Source organism: Oryzias latipes, chromosome 13 (assembly GCF_002234675.1).
Source record: "Oryzias latipes chromosome 13, ASM223467v1".
Classification (NCBI taxonomy): domain Eukaryota; kingdom Metazoa; phylum Chordata; class Actinopteri; order Beloniformes; family Adrianichthyidae; genus Oryzias; species Oryzias latipes.
In genome coordinates, this window is record NC_019871.2 from 26,146,968 (window position 1) to 26,169,996 (window position 23,029).

The 23,029-nt window shown below is 42.0% G+C and overlaps 1 protein-coding gene across 8 annotated transcripts in view; it reads right to left on the reverse strand.

Moving 5' to 3' along the window:
• Positions 1-23,029, reverse strand: part of kirrel3 (kirre like nephrin family adhesion molecule 3) — a 185,772-nt gene that overhangs the window by 67,906 nt on the left and 94,837 nt on the right. For all 8 annotated transcript variants that reach the window (XM_023961937.1, XM_023961939.1, XM_023961934.1 and 5 more), the window contains exons 3-4: positions 9,470-9,619; positions 3,582-3,731 (exon numbers count right to left, since the gene is read on the reverse strand). In XM_023961937.1, coding sequence (XP_023817705.1) covers positions 3,582-3,731; positions 9,470-9,619 — 300 coding nt within the window. The remainder of the gene's footprint in view (positions 1-3,581; positions 3,732-9,469; positions 9,620-23,029) is intronic.

The following is a 23,029-nucleotide window of genomic DNA, read 5'->3' on the forward strand; positions in this document are numbered from 1 at the left end:
GCTTTTGTGCACAAGCATATTGTTGTTGAAGCGTGGGTCCCACACACTAACAATGGAGGAAAGGGAAAACAAATATCTTGCACACATGGTTCATTTAAATGGCGCGCTATCAATTATGTTTGTCTGACGACCAGCATCGCATTGTGTTTGTGAATGCGTTTCATTTTGACAGATGTTGTGAAAAGGTTTGTGAGTTTCACTTCCTGGAACCACTGCAGGCGCGTCTCATTTTAATTACTCATTTAGACTCACTGAACACTGAGGTTCTTTTACTTTGAAGCAACTGTGACTCCTGCTAAGTCCTGGAAACACAGACATAAGTAGTGCGTTAATAGAAACTTTAGCGGAGGAGCATCATCTGTTGTTACATGACACAAAACTACTTGAAGGGCAGCCATAAAAAGTTTCTAATTGGAAGTATCTGTGAGGTTAAACAAGAGGGCGGAGCTTGGTTGAGTATAGAGATAGCCCTTTACAGTTGTCCCTCGCTATATTGCAATTTTTCTTTCTCTCGAGCTTATTTTTAGTTTTACAGTGAACTGTTTTCTTTATGCTGATTGGCTGTGGACCTTGTCAATCAATCTTCTCCGTGCTGTGTTCCCTGTACTGAATGCATTCATTTTCTACATAAACCTAAATACATCTTTAACCACAATCAATTCTTTTGTTTTTATAATTATATAAAACTGTAATCCTTTTTCTATAAAGGTTTGAACTTTGAGAGTGTAAATAAGAGAGAAAAATGTTCATTCCTGTCTGAGAAAAAGCGTTTGAAGTGAGGGATTTTACAGCCTTAAAACAACTATAATTCTTCTTGGCAGATTTCACCTATCGCAGGTTTTTTATGAAACGTCTCCCTGCGATTAACGAGGGAAGCCTGAACATGATAGGGTAATTTATTAAAATTTTAATCTGCTTTAATAAGCTTTGTTTGTCCAAGCTTTACATTATAATTAGTAAAAAAATAACACAATTAATCAGTGTTGAGAATGTTACTTTAAAAAAGAAATCAATACTTGATCCAAAACTTAATTGAGTTTGTAACCATTTACTCTAAATTAAAAGTAACATGTTACAAGGAAAAACATATGTTTGTATTAAAAGGAACAAGCTAAAAGGAAGACGCCACATTACAGCATAAAATAATGTAGAATATTGCCATGTTTATGAGGAACAACAAACATCTGTGTTTTCTAATCTAAGAAAGAAAAGTAGAAGAAGACCACAGCAAATGTCTGGAGGCGAGCCACATTGCTGCAAGGGATATAATTAGACTCTGGGGTCTTTTTTGGACTTGAAACTCTCCATTGTTTTCTTTCATGACTAATTCACAAGACCTTGATTATCCTTTGGCATTTCAGGGAAAGGCTGAAAGCCATGCAGACACATAGACTCATTAAAATTACTATCTTTTTACTGCAGTTTTTTTTTGTTGTTGTCTTTTTTATTTTTATAGGTAAAACACAAACCAGGAAGTGCAGTTCCTCAGAAAACCCCCAGAGGCAGGTTCCAAAAGAAAGCTATCACCCATCGACTTACATATACAAACAAATAAAAAAAAATACTCCAAAAACCCATATATAAGCAGCTTGGTGTCAAAAAATGTTTTTGTTGTTTATTACTATATTTTTAATTGATACTATGTTTTGGTATTAAAGGGGCTTAACTTTTGGCATTGTTAAAGGTACATATCAGAGAATATCCATCCAAAGTTTTGTATGTGAATCACTCAACTTCAAAACTGTTTATACATTTTGATTTTGTTTATTTTTGTCTGCTTTTTGACTGAAATAACTAAAGAAGAGAAAGAGTTGTCCTTGTTCTTTACAGTGGATAAACCAGGAAGGGTAATTCTTGGCACTTTTTAAGGGCCTTCCATTAAACTTGACAAATCGTTACAACAAAATGGAAAACATTTGAAACTTTTTTTGTTTTTTGTTATGGCTGTGATCAGAGAAAATATTTGAACCATGTTGTGTCTGAGCTCATCAAAATCAGGAGAAGAAAAGTTCCCTAGACATGGTACATAGAGGAGTTTTGTCTTATAGTGACTAATGAACAATGGAGGAGAGAACTTTACCCAGGATTTATTCTGCTTTCACTTTTCAAAAAGGGGAGGTTGCAATGCATCCATGCATGCATGTATGTGTCTGTGTTTGTGTGTAAAGGTGTGCGGGTGGGCATTGCTGTGTATTTAAGTGTATAAGCTTAGATATTTTTATCCATTTGTGTGCAAGTTATGGGTATCTCTGTGTGGCCTTGGCTGTCTTCTGTGTGGATAGACTCGCTCTGTCACCAGTGGCAAGTAACTGACAGGCTGGGAGTTTGCAGTGACACGGACCTTGCATACATTTCTTCCATTACCTTGTGTGTACATTGGCCTGGTGTTCCCATTGGCAGTGCATGCAGGAGTTATCTAGCTTGGTAGTGGATTAAACAAGCACCCTCTACCCTGGCTTTGGCAGAGGAAAGATAAACTCCCACCCCCATTAATTCAAATGGCTGGCATATGCTTCCTGTTGCATTTCCTTATTTGTGAACTACTCGCAGCATTTACCTTATAGTGAGCAGGAGGTATTTTGTTCTTTGAAGCTCCTGCAGTGGCATTGCTGGCATACGTGTTGCAAAACGGGAAATAAAAAGTCTGGATGGGTAAGAAATGAATGAGGAAAGGACATTTTGCTAACTCTGTTATGGCAATTCAGGTGTGAAGAAACTTTCAGATAATAATCAGAAATCAGAAACCCCTACAGGTTTCCTAGGAGCATATAAGACAAAATCTAAATGAGTAACTTGATCACTGAGCGAAATTAAAAATAAATAAATAAAGCTAAGACTTTGTATTGTACCCCAAATGAAGATTTCAATCAGAGACGTGAAAGCAAAAAAAAAATAAAAAATAATTTGTTGTACAAGGAAGTGCAACTACAGACATTTTTAGCTCTCAGAAGAAAAAAAAAAACATCTATAACTATTCACCTATGTCCATTTGAAGGGGGCTCGCCAGCCAGAGAAACATTTGTCTTCACTTTGCTTTTCTTCTCTGCTTCCAGCTCCCCTACAAATCGTTACTTCGCTTTTCATTAGGCTGGATCAATAAGGCAGATCGGTCACTGGTCAGGTGGCAGACACCCCGCTCCGTCTCTCCCACTCTTTCTATTTATCCCTACTTCTTTTTGCTTTTTCATTTCACTCCTCTTGTGTCTTCAGCAAACATTCAGCAGGTAGGTCCTGGGAGGCAGCAGGTGGCTTCAGGCAGCAAGCTGGAAGATTGCTTCCCAGCCTAATATAAAAGCAATAGTTTGAGGTATCACTAAGTGTTTGTGTAACCCTAAGTGATCCTGCACTATAGTATAATCGAGCATCTAACCTCTCGAATCTATTGTAATATTAAAATTGGAAGGTGCACACAGATGAAGGTAAAGGAAATATAAATGTTCACGCTTCAGGTATTTCCTGCAGATCGGTCCTCTAATAAAACACAACTACACTCACCGGCCACTTTATTAGGCACATCTGTCGAACCACAACAGTGGACAACAGTGTTGTTTGATGTCTGTGTGTGCTCAGTTTTGACTCACCCAGCACAGTGAGTCGGGCAGGACGGGACCTCATGGCAGCCTGCACAGCCTGGCACTCGAACACGGCGTCATCCATCAGCTCCACGCGCTGGATTCGCAAGTGATGCTCCCCTGAACCGTGGTCACCAATCACTGTGTAACGCGGATAGCCTGCAGTGCAAACAGAGAATTTGTTCTTTTTAAATGACCTCTGGAATCCAAACACGTACTGCTCATCTCCCAAAGGGGGGAGGGTAAAATTCTCATTTTGAAGTCGGTCTCCAGCTATAAAATGTAAGCATAGCCAAGCAGGACGGCATATGCCCAAGTAACAGATTAAAGTAATAGGAAAAGAGCATTAACTGTGCAGCAAAAGCAGATCATTTAAATAGCAGGGAAGTTAGAATATCTATGACTTGACTGTTGCATTTACAGTGGCTTGGTTGTTTTATTATTAATACGCACATACCACATTTCTGCCTGTGTTTTTACAGCTCTTCTAGGAATGTTAATGAGCTTCTGTTGAGGTTGCTGCGTCCTGAAGAATCATGTTTTACTGCAGCAGTAAACAAGAACAGCTCAAGTTTGAGTGGTTTCCGTGTTGCTGTAAAGTGATTTATAGTTTAATAATGATAGAAAGCAAGGGAATATCCAAGAACCATGTGCAAAGTCAAGCAAAGGGTTTTGAAGTGATCCCCTTTACCATTGTGAAAATGTGCATTGTGAGTGTGATGTTGAGTGCATTTCTCCACAGGGGCAAATAAGAAAGAAGAATCTGTCTAAGCCGAGTGCACTGCTGGGTATTTCAGGTGCTTTTGGAATTACTCATCCCTGAAGATCACTTTTCTTGTTTTTATACTGCCCATTTTTTCTAATTATTGGGACTACAATTTGTGGGATGAAACAGGAACCCAGGTTTATTATGTGAAGAATTTGAGCTTTTTTCTTCACACTGTCCTTCTACCATTGAATAGTGATGAAGTCAGAGGTCTGGGTTCAAATATGCCAAAGAGACTTTCTCCAACTTTGAAATTTCTCAGCTTTCAACTTTTTTCTCATTAACTATCTCTATAAAGTATCATTTTTACGTTACTGCAAATTTACCCTGAGAGAAAGTAATGGCGTCTTGGAAACACATCAAACAACAATTACTTTAGAAGTCCCTGAAAGCATGAGGCTTTTAACTGATCACACATTTTTAGCACATGCTGGAAAGTCCCTGCGCTTATCTATTGCAACAACTACCGTATCATGCAAGTCCAATTACTGACAGTAGCTGCACTGAGTATGGCGGGTCTTAATAGAGCTTGAAGTGGCGATCATTATATGCTGGTGGGGTGAGGAACAGCTGCTTAGGCATCTATGCATTTTTTTATTATTTTTTTTCCCCTTTTGAAGACCTTAATCTTAAGGGGCAAATAGGAAGAAAGATGACTGAGAAACACCTTGACATAATGTTTAAAGTCTAAAAAAAAAGGAACAAGACAGGTCTAATAGGCAAAGTTGGCAAATCCGGGAGGTGAAATTTGGCAGAGAAATGCATTGAAGGGTTCATGGTTCCTTTTTAACAGCTCATGCTGCCTGCCTCTGTGTCCAAGAAAGAAAAAAAATCTATTTTAGGATCAACTAATGGTGAATGCTTACAGGGTCAACTTAACTGCCACCATTTCTGATGCAAGCAAAGACAGCAGGAACGCTGTCTTCCTTTCAAAGTAAAAAAGTCAAGGAGCCAGAAATGTATTCGCTAAGTCAGACGCTGCATATCTTTCATTTCATGTTTCTAAAGAAAGTCAAAGCAATATTACCACTTAATGGAAGGATAACAATCACTGCGTACCGTAAGTCTGAACTTGAAGGTCTGCACGTCTTTGCTTAACAGAGCCCGCTTTTATATGAATAGAATGTTTTTGACATTATCTGTTTCATTGCATCCTAGCTTTCAGCAGATGCTCTCATCTGCAGTGAATTTCAGGTTTCCAACAATTGAGGTAAATGTCTGTTTGGATGTCTTGCTCACGTCGTGACTGTCAAGCACTGGATTTGACCCACCCCCACCCCCACCCCCATCCAACCAATTGGCAGACGGCTGCTCAAACTTCATCACTGCAGTGCAGAAGCCGCGTACACATCTTGTTCCACAGACAGAAGATGTTGCCAGCTACCTCATCTGCGCTTCTGGCAAACTAAGAGTAATGTTGCTGTGTGGAGACATGGCTGTCTTCCAGTTTCATTTTGATGCATTGGCTGGATTTAAAAGGAAAAAAAAAACATCTCGATGGATGGAAAGTGATAAGAATGTTATCATCTCATTTTCAAAGAAGATTTTTTTCTAATCTATGCTGCTGCCTTATAAGCACCTTGATCAAGCATTTTGTCAGTGTGATTGAAATAAGGCTGGCGTACATGAAGACTGATCACCTGCGCACGTGTGATGTGTACCTGTAAAGGACCATTGATCTTAGATCTCAGCACATTTCAAAGACGCAATGAGTAACCCAAAGCAAACAATGTAAAATAGGCCCATTAAGGAGTAATGAATCCATCAGGGAAAAATGGATTTGTCTTGAGGGTGAATCAATGGCGTGCGTTCATGTGCGCTTGCAACTATGGCCTAGTGATTTATGGTGTTCACCTGGAACAGGTTTCACACAGTGTAACCACCAGGGGATGGAAACAGGTTTGCTGCAGCTGTGAACAGGTGACTGGCTGTTCAATTTGTTACTACAAGATGCAGAATTGACACACGCTCACTTCTAAAGGTCTTCTGTCAGTTTGTCTGCCTTAAATGCACACAAACACTCACATCTCCACCTTTTACTCCGCTTTCACTTGCGACTTATTTTGTTGTGTGCGGCAGATACCCTCCACATCATGCATAATCACTCTTGGTATGTTGAGACTCTGCAGGGCTACTTCACTTTTCTTTAATTAGAGTGGAAAAGCATGTTACAAAAGGAAATGAAGAGGAAATTCAGAGACAGATAGGAATCATTGGCTTTTGTGCTGTGATTTCTCGCTCTGAATGGTGAAAGAGTTCTCTCGGTTTAATCACTGCTCCTGTGAATGGAAACAGGTCCCAGGCGGAGCACGCTGCCAACGCAGCTTCTTTCTATGAATAGCAGAGCAGACCTATATTATTGAAATGCTCCATGCGACATTTGATTCGTCACACGCTTTATGTATACAGCTGCCACTTTCCTTTCATTGTGTACATCTCGTGCTGATGCGCCATCGGTCTTTTACCGCTGCCTGCGTTCCGTGTTTTCGGTCGGCAGGCGTGATAAGAAAGGACAGCTGTGCAGTGCTTTATTTTGAAAAAAAAGTGTTATCTGTCTCAATAAGGCACACAGCCTCCTCTCCAAGGAGGCGGCTATTCATCTTCTTCTAAATCCCCCCTTTTTTCAACACTCCACCTTTCCTGGAGAGGAGAACGGCAGTAGAGAGGAGCAGGAATGCTCCATGCTGTACAAGACTTTTAAGGCGTTCGCCGATGTGATGTAAACAGTGATCTACTCTTGTTCACTCCAAGTGTAGCTCCTTATCAGTTTCTCCCTCTATTCTTCTCTCTCTGACCTACCCAAAACATTAACGGGATCATGTTGTGTTGATAAATCAATAAAAAACAGGCAGGCGGATAAATGTCTTTTCACCGCTCTCCGTCTAAATAAAAACGGTGACCTCTTTTTTCTCTCTTTCATTCTTTCTTAAGCAATAATAAGTTCTCTTGTCTCTCTCCTCTTCCTTAAAAGGAGACACAGAGGCTGCAAGACAATTGTTTACGGCTCCCTCTCCAGGTCCGTTGGGCCTGGTAAGTACCTGAGGAGAGAGCAGGATGGCTTTACTGGAGCTCTGTCAGCCGTTGAGATTTAATTACAAACTAGATCTAGGACAGGGAAATGTTTGCTAAAGGTTAGAGGGTGGAAAGCTACCACACTATCTTCACAGGAGACATTTAAAAATCTCCAAATTCAGACTTGATTTGCCTTATTTTTTTTCTTTTACACAACTATAATTAGTGTGTGCAGGTTATATAAAAACATACATTATACATACATCTGTTTGCCTAGCTGTTGGACAGGACAAGTTAAAAAAAAAAAAAAAAAAAAAAAAAAAAAAAAAAAAAACATACATTATACACACTATCCTAACAAAGTAATGTACACTACTCTGCATGGCTGCTCGGTAACTGTTCAAATGGGCCATTTTCAGGGCTGAAACGCAATGATTACCACAAGCCTGTGCATCCTTTTTATAGATTTTCCTATCAGCGCCTCTGAGGATATGCCTACTTAGTGGAGTGACACATTTCCTTCAGCGCATCCATGAATATGCATGAACCCACAATTCGAGGAGCAACAGGCTACTAAATGACAGTGCAGTAGTCACTTTACTTCAAATCAAACAATTAACACAATTATGCACGAGGTGCTGTGTAATTAGTTGGAGGCCAGCTACTTTTCAAAATGCCATTTAGCGGCCTGAAGCACCACAATGCGAGAAAACTACTGGTTTCACATTTCAGCTGGGTTTCTGTGCTCTATTGCCAAATAGAAAGCAGCAGAGATCTAGTTCTGCATATAACACAGAGGGAGATTCATTTTTGATTAGTTTGAAATATAATTAACACACTGGAGATGGAATTAATCTCTGTTACATAGGACTGGAGGATCTGTTTCATTTGTCAGTGACCTCATGAATTTGATAGGGGGGTTGCCAGCTGTCACACAGAGGCTTTAAACAAGTCATTTACTGAAGTTCATAGAAACGCTGCATAAGGTGAGAGGGAAAGACATCACACAGCAAAAAAAAACTGAATACTGAGAAAGGAAAAATATACTTGTTTCTTGAGAAAAATGTCCCATTTTCTGTCTTGTGCTACATTCACACCAGGCATGTGACGTGTGTTCAAGAAAGCCCTAAACTTGTAAACAAATCCAAGTCCCTGAGAGGTAAAATTTTAACCTTGTTTAACTTTTGTTCAGTAGATGCATGTTTTGAATGCGGAAGCCCGAAACACGCATTCACAGGTGTTTACATGGTCTTTTCATTGGAAGTGGTCGCTGGAACACACATTGCCAAGAGTGGTGTGAACGTAGCTTCACAAAACAAATTATAATTTTTACGTGACAGTTTTTCGATCTTAATTAATTTGTCAAAATTAATTTTCTTAAATTAATTTTAGTTTAAGAAGTTTTAGTGACTAATATAATTTTCTTAACCCTTGTGCTATCCTAGGCACTTTAACATTGGGAGTTGGGTCATCTAGACCCACTAGACACTGCTCTGAACCTTTTTTCTTCAATGATTTGTGATCTTCACTGGTGTCCATGGATTACATGAAATCTTTCCACCTTTATCCACCTTTGTCATGGTAGGGAGAACACGCCAATGCAAGGGTGGGGTCACAGGATAGCACAAGGGTTAAAAAGGAATCCATGGTAGAACCCCATTGGCAGAATTTTATGCTTATTTAAAGATTTTTTTTCTTTTTCAAATTCTAAGAATTTTATATTTAATAATAATGGATTGGATTTATCTGTGCTTTTCAAGACACTCAAAGCACTTACAGTGTGTCCATTATTCATTCACTCCTCATTCATATTTGGTGATGGTAAGCTATGGTTGTAGCCACAGCTGCCCTGGGGCAGACTGACAGAGGCGTGGCTGCCATTTCGCGCCTACAGCCCCTCTGACCATCACCGGGATCATCCATGCACATTCACACACCAGTGGAGCCACACTGGAGGCAAGGAGGGTGAAGTGTCTTGCCCAAGAACACAACGACATTTTTGGCTGGTGGGAGCGGGAATCGAACCGCCAACCCTTTGGTCATTGGATGACCTGCTCAACCACCTGAGCCACTGTCGCCATTTATTTCCAAGGAGGTTGTTTTAAAAGACTGTTCATACCGGAAAGGTCTCGGCCCACTCCCAGTGCAAGCCCATCTTTGATCCACAGGACAATGCCGTGATATCCGGGGATGGAGCATGGTAAGGTCACAGGCTGGCCCGCCACGACCACCAGATCCTGTGGCTGCTGGGAAAACATGGCGCTCACCTCTGAAGAACAAAAGAAAAGGAGAAAAAAAAAAGTTTTATTATACACTTTATTATTTTCAGTGCAATCAAGACACAAGTGTAAGATGTGGTCATGCCTTATGTCTCTTGAATACTAACAACAATCAAAAACCTTCTCATCTCATCTTAGTTATTGGCAATAGTTTATTAGACATTTGCCACTCATTCGTGAGTGGGACTGGTGGTGCAGAATAAGCCTCCGCTGATATTCTACATGCCTTTGTTTACACGCACTGCTGCCAGCTTACAGCCCCTCACAACCCCAGGCTAACATTAGATGTGCAACAAAAACTGAGCTATCCATACAGTTTTGAAGCCAGATGCCAGCCAGATAAGGAAAACAGAGACGTACATGGATCTGTTTGTGTGCAAGTGGAGCGTGGAGCTTGTGGTCTGCTGATTGTAGCATCTACGCCACAGCTACAGCATTTTTTTAATGGCATTTTTATATCTGCTCCTGATTCACCTCAATTTGAACAGAAAAATACTCAGAAATGCAAGTTTGAGCTAAACTTTCTTTATGTATGTCCTCCATCATGAGAAAAAAAATGCTATAAGAACATGTTAAAAACAAGATTCATATTCGTGATAAAGGGGACCAGTACCAGAGTGCAGAAATCAGGTTAAAATACTGGCTAAGAGACAGGAATCTTAGCTCAGCTTGGTTCACTTATGAAAGATGTCACCCCACAGATGGGCTGGGCCAACACACACCACAGCAGATATCACAGCCTTATCCGCCAACACTCCAATAACAGCATACATTAACTCGAGCTTACACCCATGTATTCCAACTGTGCAACTGCTATTAACTTCTCTGCTCAACTGAGCGTTCAGGAACAAAAACACTCCAGTAGAGGTGTGTTAATGGCGTTGCGGTACGCTGACAGTTGAGGAACGTGAAGCCTGTGCTGGTTTGGAACCTTTGGTGGCCATTATGGCCATGGTCGCCGCTGAAAGTACAGAGTGGTGTGTATTCGGAAACGTGTGCGTTTGAGCTGGGGCGTGCGCACACTGACATGTATTCACTAAGACACTCACAGGCTGTTCTGAGAGCACAAACTGCAACAAAGGTTTAAGTGTTGCTCTCTCACTCACACTTGGAGACAGTTTTGCTCACAGCTCCCCCCCCCCCCCTTTTTTTTCACTTAATATCCTGAGTGGAAACGTGAAGCCATGTATTGTAAGTGGGAAACCTTTTTTCGGCTGAATGCACTTTTTCACTTACTGGCTAATAAAATGTGCGAAGTAACAGAACGGATGGGTTATAAAAGCGAGCATTCATCTTGCATTTCTAACATTTTGCTTTTTTTCTATGTATTCAAAATCAAGTTCGCATTAATGTAAACAAAACACAAAGATATGAAGGATTGAAGCCTTTCAAGATGCCTCTTTTAATTTAGGTGGAAAATTAAAGCTTTTTTTCCTTTTTTTTGCCTTCAACTGATTTTCTTTTGATGGAAGCTGGGAGTATGCATTTATAAATTAACTTGTGCGTTCGTGCACTCACTGAGTCCACTGTTGAAAAATTACATTACGCTTGCACACGCACATTGCGCCGGCTCACACTGCCTGGGTTTAATATCATTTTAATAACCATCACATTTATCACCAAAGCTACATCAGGAAAGAAACCAGGAACTCTTTCTCAAAGCTAATAATGAGCTTTCCAACAACATGTGGTTGAGCTCATCTCCCTGGGTAACTGCGTGGCTGTGTGCTGCCGCTGATGGGAACTTGGTGCAAAGCCTGTGTTGTGTTGTCATTTGACTGTGTGACTGTATTCCCAAAGCTTCTCTGAGCTAAGAGCATATTAAATGCGCTGAAACCGAAACAGCTATTTATCAAGATCTGCAGAGTGATCATAACACAAACAGAAAAAACCCTGACACTGTCACATGGCCACAACTTGATACTTAATGATGTGTTTGGAACAGGACTTATTTAAATTTTCATTGACTGTCACACGTTATCTTGATAATACTGCAAATGAGAGTTTGTTCTGTAAAGCAGCCTTTTTTTTTAAATGATTACCTCTCGCTAAAGTGAGTGTCCAAGGCTATTGAAAATCTATCCACATCCATTTTCTTTGAAAAAATAGGATATTACTAAAGGATGCAGGGGAAGAAAATATTAGAAAAAAGGAAATAAATAAGACAACTTTGATGATTTGTTTTATGAATCTCGTAGGAAACCTCTATTATAATTTTTGCTTCTCCCCCCCCCTCTGCTGTAGTAGAGCTTGCAACGGAAGATTGTTACAATTGTGAAAAGGATGCAGTGTTGTTCCCATTGTAATTGGCTTTTCATTTTTTTATGATCCGTTATGCAGTTTTAACATAGTCCTTGGGATTGTGCCAGAATCCTCTATCAAAGCTGCTAAGACGTGTGCTATGTAGTAACGACATGACTTGATTTAATCACTTGTGATACAAAAATGACGGAGACAAATCAAAATGCAACCACAATAAAATTAGAATTCAGTTTGAGCACAACTGCTTAAAATGCTCTAAAGACAGACACAGACAATGTGGGGACTAAGAAAGTTTGTGCTTAATCACTTATTCAGTTAAAAGTTACCTCCTTCATTCAATTTAAGGCCTGGATGGGTTTTGCAGCCAAAGTGTCCTCACAGAAACACAGCTTCGGGGAAATGGAGCGATGTGTGCAGGTGTGTGTATGTGCATCAGACGGCTGGGTCTTACATCAAGGTGGTTACACTCATTCATCCGTCGACTCATCCCTCTGCAATGAATTAATCTTTGTCACATGTGTCTGGCATCACAGCATTGGGGGAGAGGGGAGGGCACCTAATCTGTCTCGTCTGTTTTCTGTGCCTGCCGTCCCCCTCTCCTATTTGTGTCAAATATTTTCATAACTGAACAGCTCAAGTCAGAATCAAGCGTCTCGCTTTAGCCTCCTTCACTGACAGTAATAGAAGGGGAGAGATTGTGATTGCACCCAGATGTCTGCAGAGCTGAAGATCCATGTTGATAATGTTCAATAAAGCACCACAGTAGAGTAAGAAGATTGGAAAAAAAAAAAAAAAAAAACACAAGAAAAAAAAAAAGTACCACTTTTCAAGAGTCAAGTGGACCTTGACTTTATATTCTGCATCTGAGTGGCCACTTAACACAAATAACTGGATTTGCACTGTGACCAAGAAGAAAAATACCAGAAAAAAACATATTTTCCTTCTAACTTTTTTGAATGCATGGGTTTGTTTGTTTTGGGGACTTCTGTCATCATAGATCTAACTTTGCTGAAAAAACACTGCATAATTTTGACAATTCAATAAAATCACATGCTGTTACAACCTCCCTGTGTAGCAGCAGAACAGTAGTGTTAAGAGATTCAGTGTTGGGAGTGAACTTTAAATACCTTCAACAAATTTAAAATAATCCCTGTAGGTGTCAAAACTAGGACCTGCTCAGTCAGCAGACTTTTCTGGCAAACATCATACCAGAAGATGGACTGCATCCGTCAGCAAATCTCAGATTATCACATCCAGAGGAAGGTACTGCCACTGAAATGAATCCAGCCAACTCCCAACAACCTGCTGATCTTGACCAACAACAAACACCTTACTATTAAACCTTAAACATTTAAAATAATAACTTTGTTTGGAACCAAAATTGTTAAAAATATACATCAGATTTTTTTACCAGGTTACCTGTAAAACATTAAAGTCGCCCCTCAGATTATCTTTTGATCTATTTTAAAGGTGTTCCCAGTGGTCTTTAAATTATGATTACGCCGTTTCTAGCCAAAATAAAAATGAAAAAACGTGTTGTTTTCTAGGATGTAGTGTCTGCAGGAGATCATAAAAATGTCTCTCTCTGTTGTGGGTGGGACCCTTGCTACAGATCAGAGTGAGGACTTACAAGCTTACAGCCCCTAAAAACACCAACCTAACATTTGTGGTGAACAAAAACCGCAAGCAATATAAACCTGCAGTCCAGTTTTGAGCCAGATCCCAGTTTGGATGATGACTTGATTCACAACAATCTGAACAAAGATATACTCAGAATTGCAACTTTAGACCTAATTTTCTTTATATATGTCCTCCATCATCAGAAAAGCGTCGCCAAGAACCTGATTTTCATCGGAGCGGGTCTTTAAATTGCAACACATGATTAGGAATAGTGAAGTTTCTGCACCATTTCCATGAACTGAAAATTGCCTTGGAGTTTCAAAAAGGCTTATGATGTTGTGTGTGTGGGTGTAAATGAAATGTCTTACTGTGGAGGAGAACCAAGTTTAGTTCCAGTTAGAACTCTCAACTTCTCTTTTTTAACCTTCATGCCTGTTGAGGTTGAGGTCAGGCATGTCTAAATAAGGTTAAACATTGTCAAATACACAGCTTGGGTTAAAACGTGTCTCTAAAGCAGTGCACATCTTGTGCAGTATAGTGTAATATTTGCAGAGGATAGTTCTGTTTGTGTTTTCTCCTGAAAATAGAACCCACCGTCCCAAAACATGCTCCATTGGTTAATTGGTTACTTTAAATTGTCCCTAGGTGGGACGGCAAGTGTATTGGTGTGTGAAAGTGGGACAGACTGGGACAGACTGGCGACCTGCCCTGGGTGTACCTTGCCAATCCCACGAGTGGCCGGGGTTAGGCTCCAGCGGCCCAGTGACCCCAAAAGGGACAGAAACGGATTTGGAAAATGAACAAATGAATGAAAATAGAATAAAATACCCGCCTATTTTAGTTTTTTTTAACATTTTGGTATCACACCATTTCCTTTTTATTTTCTATTGGGAACTGAATATTGTTTATGTGTATCAAACCACAGACTATGATTCATGCTCTGATTGAATGCCCTGCATTTAGAAGAGTGAGGCCAGAGGTTTTAGATAAGTGTTGCCCAGTTATTTCAAATGGTTGGAAACACAAAAAACCTGATAGTTAAAAATTGAGAACCCAGCCGTATTTATAATGTCGACCGGCTCTTTCCTTTGCCTAATGTTGTCATCTCACTTCAGATAATTTGTTTACCATTGGCTGGCTACTGCATTGCCGCACACTCCAGCGCTACCCCCCCCCCAGTGCTAACTGCCCCCAATTTCATCTCTCTTTCCCAATCAGGCCTGGAAATTACCGTTACGAACACACATCCAGCCAACTTCAGAGGAATAATCAGCGTGCTGTCTGTGCGACATGTGGCCACACAGCACCACAGCTTAGCACATGATCATTGTCAAAAACTATTACCCCTCCGGCCAGGACGCTTTTCTACCAGCAATTTAGAAACACACGAGAGCTCCACAATATGATAGACTTGGTAAGGTAGCCATGGATGTGGTCATTTGTTTGGCAAAAACCACAACGTCCACGCTTGATGATTTTGCTGCCTGTGGTGTTCATCAGGTACAAAGGTAAAAACGATAAAGAAAGAGTCTTTTACTTATTTATTTTTTGCTCCTCTAATGCGGTGGCGCAGCCATGGCTGACAGGGTGCTTGTTAAAGGTGTGAGATTTCAGGAACCAAATCAAGTTGTTATTATAGATTGCATTGCAATGACCAGCAGATTTCAGCAGAAGGTCAGTTAAAAATGTAATCCGTTCTCTCTGCAGGAGATCCAACTGGTTCCTTTATTTAAACGAAACTAAGGGAAGGCACCCTGCAGGAAGGCAAAAAAAAAGGAGCATTTATAGACCATACACAACTAGATTTTCTTTTTCTCTCCTTTCCAAAGCTCTGTGAATCATCAGTCAACACTAGCAGTAAGACGGTTGTTTCATTCAGACTCACGTGGTAGTTCAGTATAAACACAAATCCCTGGCAATATGGATTATTCTATCTAAATCTTCATCTCCCCCCAAAGAGAAACTAACATACTGTAAAACATGTTAAGGTCTTTCTCTCACCAGATAATAGTTTTTCAAAAGCCCACATCTCCACTGAGTGCCCTGTAAACATCACCAAGGCCCTTATGGTCATAATTTTATAATTACGTGTTCCATATTCATTAAATTAAAGCAACACAAAAGAGTAATGTTGCATGCAGTCCTATAAGTCCTCCCCGTGTCTGCGGAAATTGCTTTTAGATAAGTGATAAATGGGTGAGAAGTATCTGAAAAAGCATTTTGACGAATGCAGGGGGGAGAAAGCAAGCAGGGGTAATTTCAGTTGCGATAAAGCGACATCACCGCTAATGTGTGACAGAAACTTGGCAAGAACGGTGCCAAGTGTAACCCCTTGGCATCAGAGAAGCCATCAGACTAACTGTGAGCACCTGGCCCCGCCCTTATTGTGAGAGGCCTGGTGTGTATATAAGTTCTTGGTCAGCTGGTGCACTTCCTACTTGCTGCTTGCTACTTCCTGCTTCCTGTTTCCTGCTTCCTGTTGGCTGCTTCTTGCTCTCAGCTGTTGCTGCTGCTGTGGCCACACCAGGACGCCTAAAACATATTACGAATAATACGAACAAATACGAACATATTTGGACACCTCAGCATTTACCTTTGGACACTAACTAACCCCAAAGAGACCTGCTCATTGGTGAGTTTTTGCGGTCGCGACACCGAAACCAGAAAAAAGCTTTATCATAGTCACAGAGCTAAGCTAATGCTGCCTCACCTTTGAGACTTTGTTTTATTTAATGGTTCTTGTTTGGTTGTTTTAATTTAGTTGGCTGAATTCAAGCCGACGCAATTTTGTTAAGTCGCTTTCCTCCTTTTGTGTTAATTGAACACTTTGAACTGTTACTTTTATTTCCATGATGCCAAAATGGCCACTGTCTTTGAATTAGATAATGGAATGAAAAACCATGTTGCGCAACATTTGAAATTTGAAAGTTTAATTTGTTTAAAATTATTCTACTTTGATTAATAATGGGATAAAATTAATTGGTAACTTCAGAGTACATTTTTGATTTAAAACTTTTATCCACTTACCTTGAACCTTGATATGGAATTGTTTGACTTGTGTACACACTTTGAATTCTATTTGAAACAGTTATTTGATTTTTTGATAAGAATATTGTTTCTCTTGTTTTTACTTTCTACAATGATGATTTATCTGACCTATCAGTATACCCAGTGAAATGGCTGTGGCTTGTTTTTGTTCAATTCTTGATTTGTTTTTTCTGACCCTTTCTAGGTCAGGTTTTTGTTATGTATTCTTTGATCTACAACTTGATGGCGAGCTACCCAAATCTGAGATCCTGATACTTCCACCCTCAATAACAACTCCTCACCTGCAGCAAACCTCAACTACATCCCAACCAATAGACTTTTGGAAACCTCTCAATAGGACTCAGACCCATATCCCGGTTCCTTTTGTTGTTGTTCTTTTGTATTGTTTAAATGTCTATTTTCTGTTAATACAATCGATTGCCTTTTACTTTCATCGCTGTCTTGTTTTCATTTACATACTTTGGGCTCCCTGAGACGAATTCTGATTATTGCGTCTAGTCCCATAACCTGAGAAGCGTTACACTTGGCGAGCTAGCTAGGAGCCCTGGTGTGTAAATGTTTTTCCTTCTAGTTTGTGTTAATTAAAAAAAAAAAAAAAAAAAAAACAAAGGAAAAAAACAATGGAGTTTGTGACACGATCTGGACTTAATGTTAATAAGTCTGTTTTGATTACAGGGGTAACAAACACTAAGGCCGATAATGACGTTATTGACTGTTTGCGTAGTTACGGGAACCTAAGCCGTGTGTTGTACGTAAACGACCCCACGAGTGCACTACACAAAAACCTGATCGTTGAGTTTGCAGACGAAAATTCATACGCTGCTTTAGAGCCACTGTTGCCGCGCACTCATACATCGGCGAATGATGAGCTTGAGTTCCGCTTGACACCTCTAGCCTCCGAGTGTGTTGCCGCAGCAGACAGTAACAGCAGCCCCCCTGACTATCTGGCCGAATTGAAGAGGATTGCAGATCGGAGTGGCTGTGATTTCGACAATGTCCTGAAGTCGGTGATGACCCAGATCGGCCACCACTTGGATTCAGCAGCAGCAAAGAATATAAGTCTTAAGCATGAAGATGACTATGAGGATGATGAGGACAGTGACGACGATGAAGAGGAAGCAAGAGGAGTTGACACTGGCTCAGAACAACCACAACCTGCACCACCTTTCCAGCAGGAGGCGCTATCCCGTCAGCCTAGAGCAAGGCAAAGAACGTCGCTGTCTCCTGACCAACTAAATCCACCCGAGGTCCAGAAGGTGGTTGTGGAACATGTGGTTCGGAACACTGACCTACTTTCATCTTTTCCACGTCTGCGACCCTTTTCGGGGAAAACACCCAAGCAAAGCAACGAAGCAGATTATGATTCCTGGCGTGGACAGATAGCTCTCCTACTGACTGATCCCAGCCTGTCTGCCCTGCAAGTCACCCGGAGGATCATGGAGAGCCTTCTTTCACCTGCAGCTGACCTGGTGAAGGGGCTAAAGCCAGACGCGTTGCCAGCAGTGTTCCTCAATACCCTTGATGCAGCTTTTGGAACTGTTCAAGATGGAGAAGAACTGTTTGCCCAGTTCCTGAATACCCTCCAAATCCCTGGGGAACGACCATCTGCATACCTCCAGAGGCTGCAGCTAGCACTCAGTTCTGTTGTCAAGCAAGGGGGCGTTTCACCATCTGAAGTTGACAGACATCTTTTGAAACAGTTCTGCCGTGGGTGTTGGGACAATTCCTTGATTATGAAGCTGCAACTGGAACAACAAAAAACAAATCCACCCTCGTTTTCTGACCTGTTGCTTCAGCTCAGGACAGAAGAGGACAGACAACTTGCCAAGGAGTCATTGATGAAGCAACACATTGGTGCAGCTAAACAGAAAGCAACCATTCAATCCCACAGTGCCTGTTCATGTGGCCACAGTCCACCACCAAACAGAGAGCTGAAGGAGATGAAAGAACAACTCCAAAGACTCCAAAAGCAGATGTCACAGCTTCTGACCCGAAACCTGGCAGCAGAGTCCAAATCCACCACACGTCTCAAACCAAGTCCTCCTCAAAAGTCATCCACCAAGCCCAAGCCTTGGTATTGCTTCAACTGTGGAGAAGATGGTCACGTTTCTTCCACCTGCACCAACAGAGCCAATCCAATTCTGGTGCAACAGAAAAAGACACTGCTACGTCAAAAACAAGCCGCATGGGAAACCAAGCATCAGTTAAACTGAAGCCAGCTTCTGTGGTGGGACGCTCAGCAGCTGTTTTCCCAAAGAGTCCCAAAGAACCCCTGCAACTACCAAGAGGCCTAATCGGAACAAAGACTACTGGGGAAGTTAAAATAAACAATCAATCATACAACTGTCTTCTTGATTCTGGTTCTCAAGTAACGACAATACCACATTCCTTCCATAAAGCCCACCTCTCAGATCATATCATCAAACCAATCACAGATTTACTGGAAATCGAAGGTGCAAACGGGCAAGCCGTACCTTACCTAGGGTTCATTGAATTGAACTTGACCTTTCCAGCTGACCTCCTTGGTCAACCCATAAATGTTGATACTCTGGCACTCGTTGTACCAGATCAAAACCAGTCAAACCCTCAGATCCTCATAGGCACCAATACCTTAGATGTTGCCTATCACAAACATTACAAGACCAAGAAAAGATTTCAGCCTGCTGTTTCTGGTTATTCAGCTTTGTACAAGATCCTCCAACATCGCTCAAATTGCAACTCAAAAAGCCAAGTCACCCTGCGATCCAACCAGCCTCAAACTCTACTGGCTGGGCAAACCACTGTCATAGAGGGGAGCCTGGTCGCAAGGCTACAGGGTGAAAAGACTGTAATCATCGAGCATCCACAGTCCGGCTCTCTGCCTGGTGGTCTACTCGTGAAAAGCTGTCTTGTCAACCTGCCACAAAAACGGCCATGTCACCTGCCAGTTGTGGTGTGCAATGAGTCTGACCACCAAATCCAGATCCCTGCAGGAGCCCTAGTTGCGGAAGTCAGTTCGTTTCAGACTATAATTGCAAAAAAACAAAGCATCGAAGAACTGGATACAGCACAACATCCCCACCTGCAATATGATTTTGGAAAGTCACCCATATCTGCTGAATGGAGACAAAGGATAACCCAGAAGCTAAACAGCATCCCTGAGGTTTTCGCCACACATGACCTTGACTTTGGCAGAACCGGCACAGTTAAGCATGAAATTAAGCTTGCGGACCCTACTCCATTCAAGCAAAGGTCCAGACCCATTCATCCTCAAGATATCGATGCCGTTAGAAAACACCTTCAAGATCTCCTCGACTCCGGAATCATCCGTGAGTCTGAATCACCATTTGCATCCCCCATTGTTGTTGTTCGCAAAAAGGATGGGGGAGTGCGACTTTGCATCGATTACAGAAAGTTGAACCTCCAGACAATAAAAGATGCTTATGCCCTGCCCAAACTTGAAGATGCCTTCTCTGCCTTATCTGGATCAAAGTGGTTCTCTGTCCTGGACCTGAAATCTGGCTACTACCAGATAGAAATGGAGGAAAAGGACAAAGCAAAAACAGCGTTTGTGTGCCCTCTTGGGTTTTGGGAGTTTAACAGAATGCCACAAGGTGTGACAAATGCACCAAGCACTTTCCAGAGGCTCATGGAGAAGTGTATGGGAGATTTAAATTTGAAAGAAGTATTGGTCTTCATTGATGACATCATTGTGTTCGCACCCACCTTGGAGGAACATGAAGCACGACTCATGAGAGTTTTGAATAAACTAAAGGAGTTTGGCCTCAAACTCTCATTGGAGAAATGTGTGTTCTTCCAGACCGAAGTAAAATATCTCGGACATGTGGTGTCACAGGAGGGAGTTAAAACCGATCCTGACAAGATCTCCACACTCCTCACTTGGCCTGTCCCCAAGACCCTCAAAGAACTCAGATCCTTCCTTGGCTTTGTTGGATATTACAGACGGTTTGTTCAGGGATTCTCCACAATCACAAAGCCATTGCACGATCTTACCGCAGGGTATCCACCAACTCAAAAGAACATGAAACCACTGGTCAAACCAGGGGCCTATCTGGATCCTAAAGAGCCGTTTAGAGAACGGTGGACACCAATTTGCCAACAAGCCTTCAACAAGATAATAGAAAAACTCACTACCGCCCCTGTCCTGGCCTTTGCAGATCCCCAAAAGCCATACACACTCCATACTGATGCCAGCTCAACTGGTTTGGGTGCAGTGTTATACCAGAAACACGACGGAAATGACAGAGTTGTTGCCTACGCCAGCCGAGGACTCTCCAGAAGCGAAGCAAAGTATCCTGCCCACAAGCTGGAATTCCTGGCTCTCAAATGGGCAGTGACTGAGAAGTTTTACGACTATCTGTATGGTGCACAGTTCACTGTGGTCACAGACAGCAATCCTCTGACGTACATCCTGTCATCAGCCAAACTTGATGCTACCAGTTACCGATGGCTTTCTGCCTTGTCCACCTTTGACTTCAAGATTGTCTATCGGGCTGGCAAGCAAAATTTAGATGCTGATGGCCTGTCACGTCGACCGCACGAGCTGTCCAATGATGCTGTCTCTATCAAAGAACAAGAGCGAATCCAAAGATTTGCACAGCAACACCTAAAAACAGTCACCGCACTTGACCAGTCAACTACAAGAGCAATCTGTGATCGTCACCTTGTGTACAGCTCGTTTCCTGATCCTGCTCATGCCCTTGTTCTCTCAATATCTTCAAGTGTTGACAGCCTGCCTGATGGTTTCAAAGATGACACCCAGTTTGCCTCTTCTGCTCTCCCTCGACTCTCACTAGCTGATCTCGCAGCCAAGCAGCGAGCCGACCCAGTCATTGGACATGTGATTATTCAGCTTGAGCGGGGAGAAACACCACCCCCAGCTGTGAGGGGACAACTACCTGACCTGCCCTTCCTCCTCCGAGAAGTCAATAAATTGGAGCTCCATAACAACCTTCTGGTGAGGCGAAGGCAGGTTGGAGAGGACGTCACCTATCAGTTGGTACTGCCAGAAGAGTACAAACCTGTGGTCATGTATCAGCTACACAACCAAATGGGCCACTTAGGCATTGAGAGAACTTTAGATCTCATCCGTTCCCGGTTCTACTGGCCGAAGATGGCCATCGACATAGTGAACAAAATAAAGGGCTGTGAGAGGTGCATTAAACGTAAAACTCCACCAGAACGAGCTGCACCACTAGTCAACATCAAGACATCCCATCCTTTGGAACTTGTTTGCATGGACTTTCTATCTGTTGAACCAGATGGAAAAACAAAAGACATTCTAGTGATGACTGATCACTTCACCAAATATGCTGTAGCTGTGCCAACACCAAACCAGAAAGCCAGAACTGTCGCCAAATGCCTATGGGAAAACTTCTTCGTCCACTATGGGATCCCTGCAAAATTGCATAGTGACCAAGGCACAGACTTTGAATCCAAAACCATCCGTGAGCTCTGTGGTCTGGCTGGGATACAGAAAATAAGGACAACACCCTATCATCCAAGAGGAAATCCTGTGGAACGGTTCAACCGTACCCTATTGGACATGCTTGGTACACTCTCCGAACAGGAAAAGAAACACTGGAAAGATTATGTAAAACCCCTCGTTCACGCCTACAACTGCACAAAGAATGACGTAACCGGATTCTCACCCTATGAGTTAATGTTTGGCCGCCAACCCCGCCTACCGATAGATCTCGCTTTTGGGCTTCCCTTGAAAGAGGACCGATCACCCTCTTACAGGGAGTATATTCAGAAGTTGACCTCCCATTTGGAGGAGAATAGACGGGCAGCCATCATTAATGCAGCAAAAGCCATGAAGAAAAACAAAGAGAGGTTTGATCGTCATGTCATAGCTGCAGATCTGGATGTTGGAGAAAGGGTCCTGGTCAGGAATGTGCGACAACGGGGAAAGCACAAGCTGGCGGACAAATGGGAACAATCAGTGTATATTGTTGTGAGTAAGGCCGGCCATCTACCAGTATACACCGTTCGACCAGAGCACTGTGATAAGCCGTTGAGGACATTACATAGAGACCTTCTCTTACCTTGTGCCTTCTCATCAATACCTCCAGGGGATCCAGTTTCCAGAAAGAAACCAATGAAGGACGACAGTTCTCCTGTGTTGCCTACACCACCTACTGCAACAGATTCCTCAGTGGATGAAGACGAACAGGTGTATATTCCATCACCTACTGAACCTGTGAGTTTCACCTCTACCTTTGTCTTACCTGCAGTACGTCAACCAGATCCTGCCACCCAATGTGAAACCCCTCTCCCAGCTCCACTGGCTGTCACTACCGCTGCTGATGTGGATGACAGTGAAAAGGGAGAGACTCAAGAGGATACTATCCCCCACCGGGAACTGGTGGGTGCTGTTGAATCTAGTCCCGCATCTGTGACATCGGATGCCAGCGGAGGTCCTGGAGCTGTGTCAGCCACAACACCAAAAACTCCTGGACCAGTGCAAA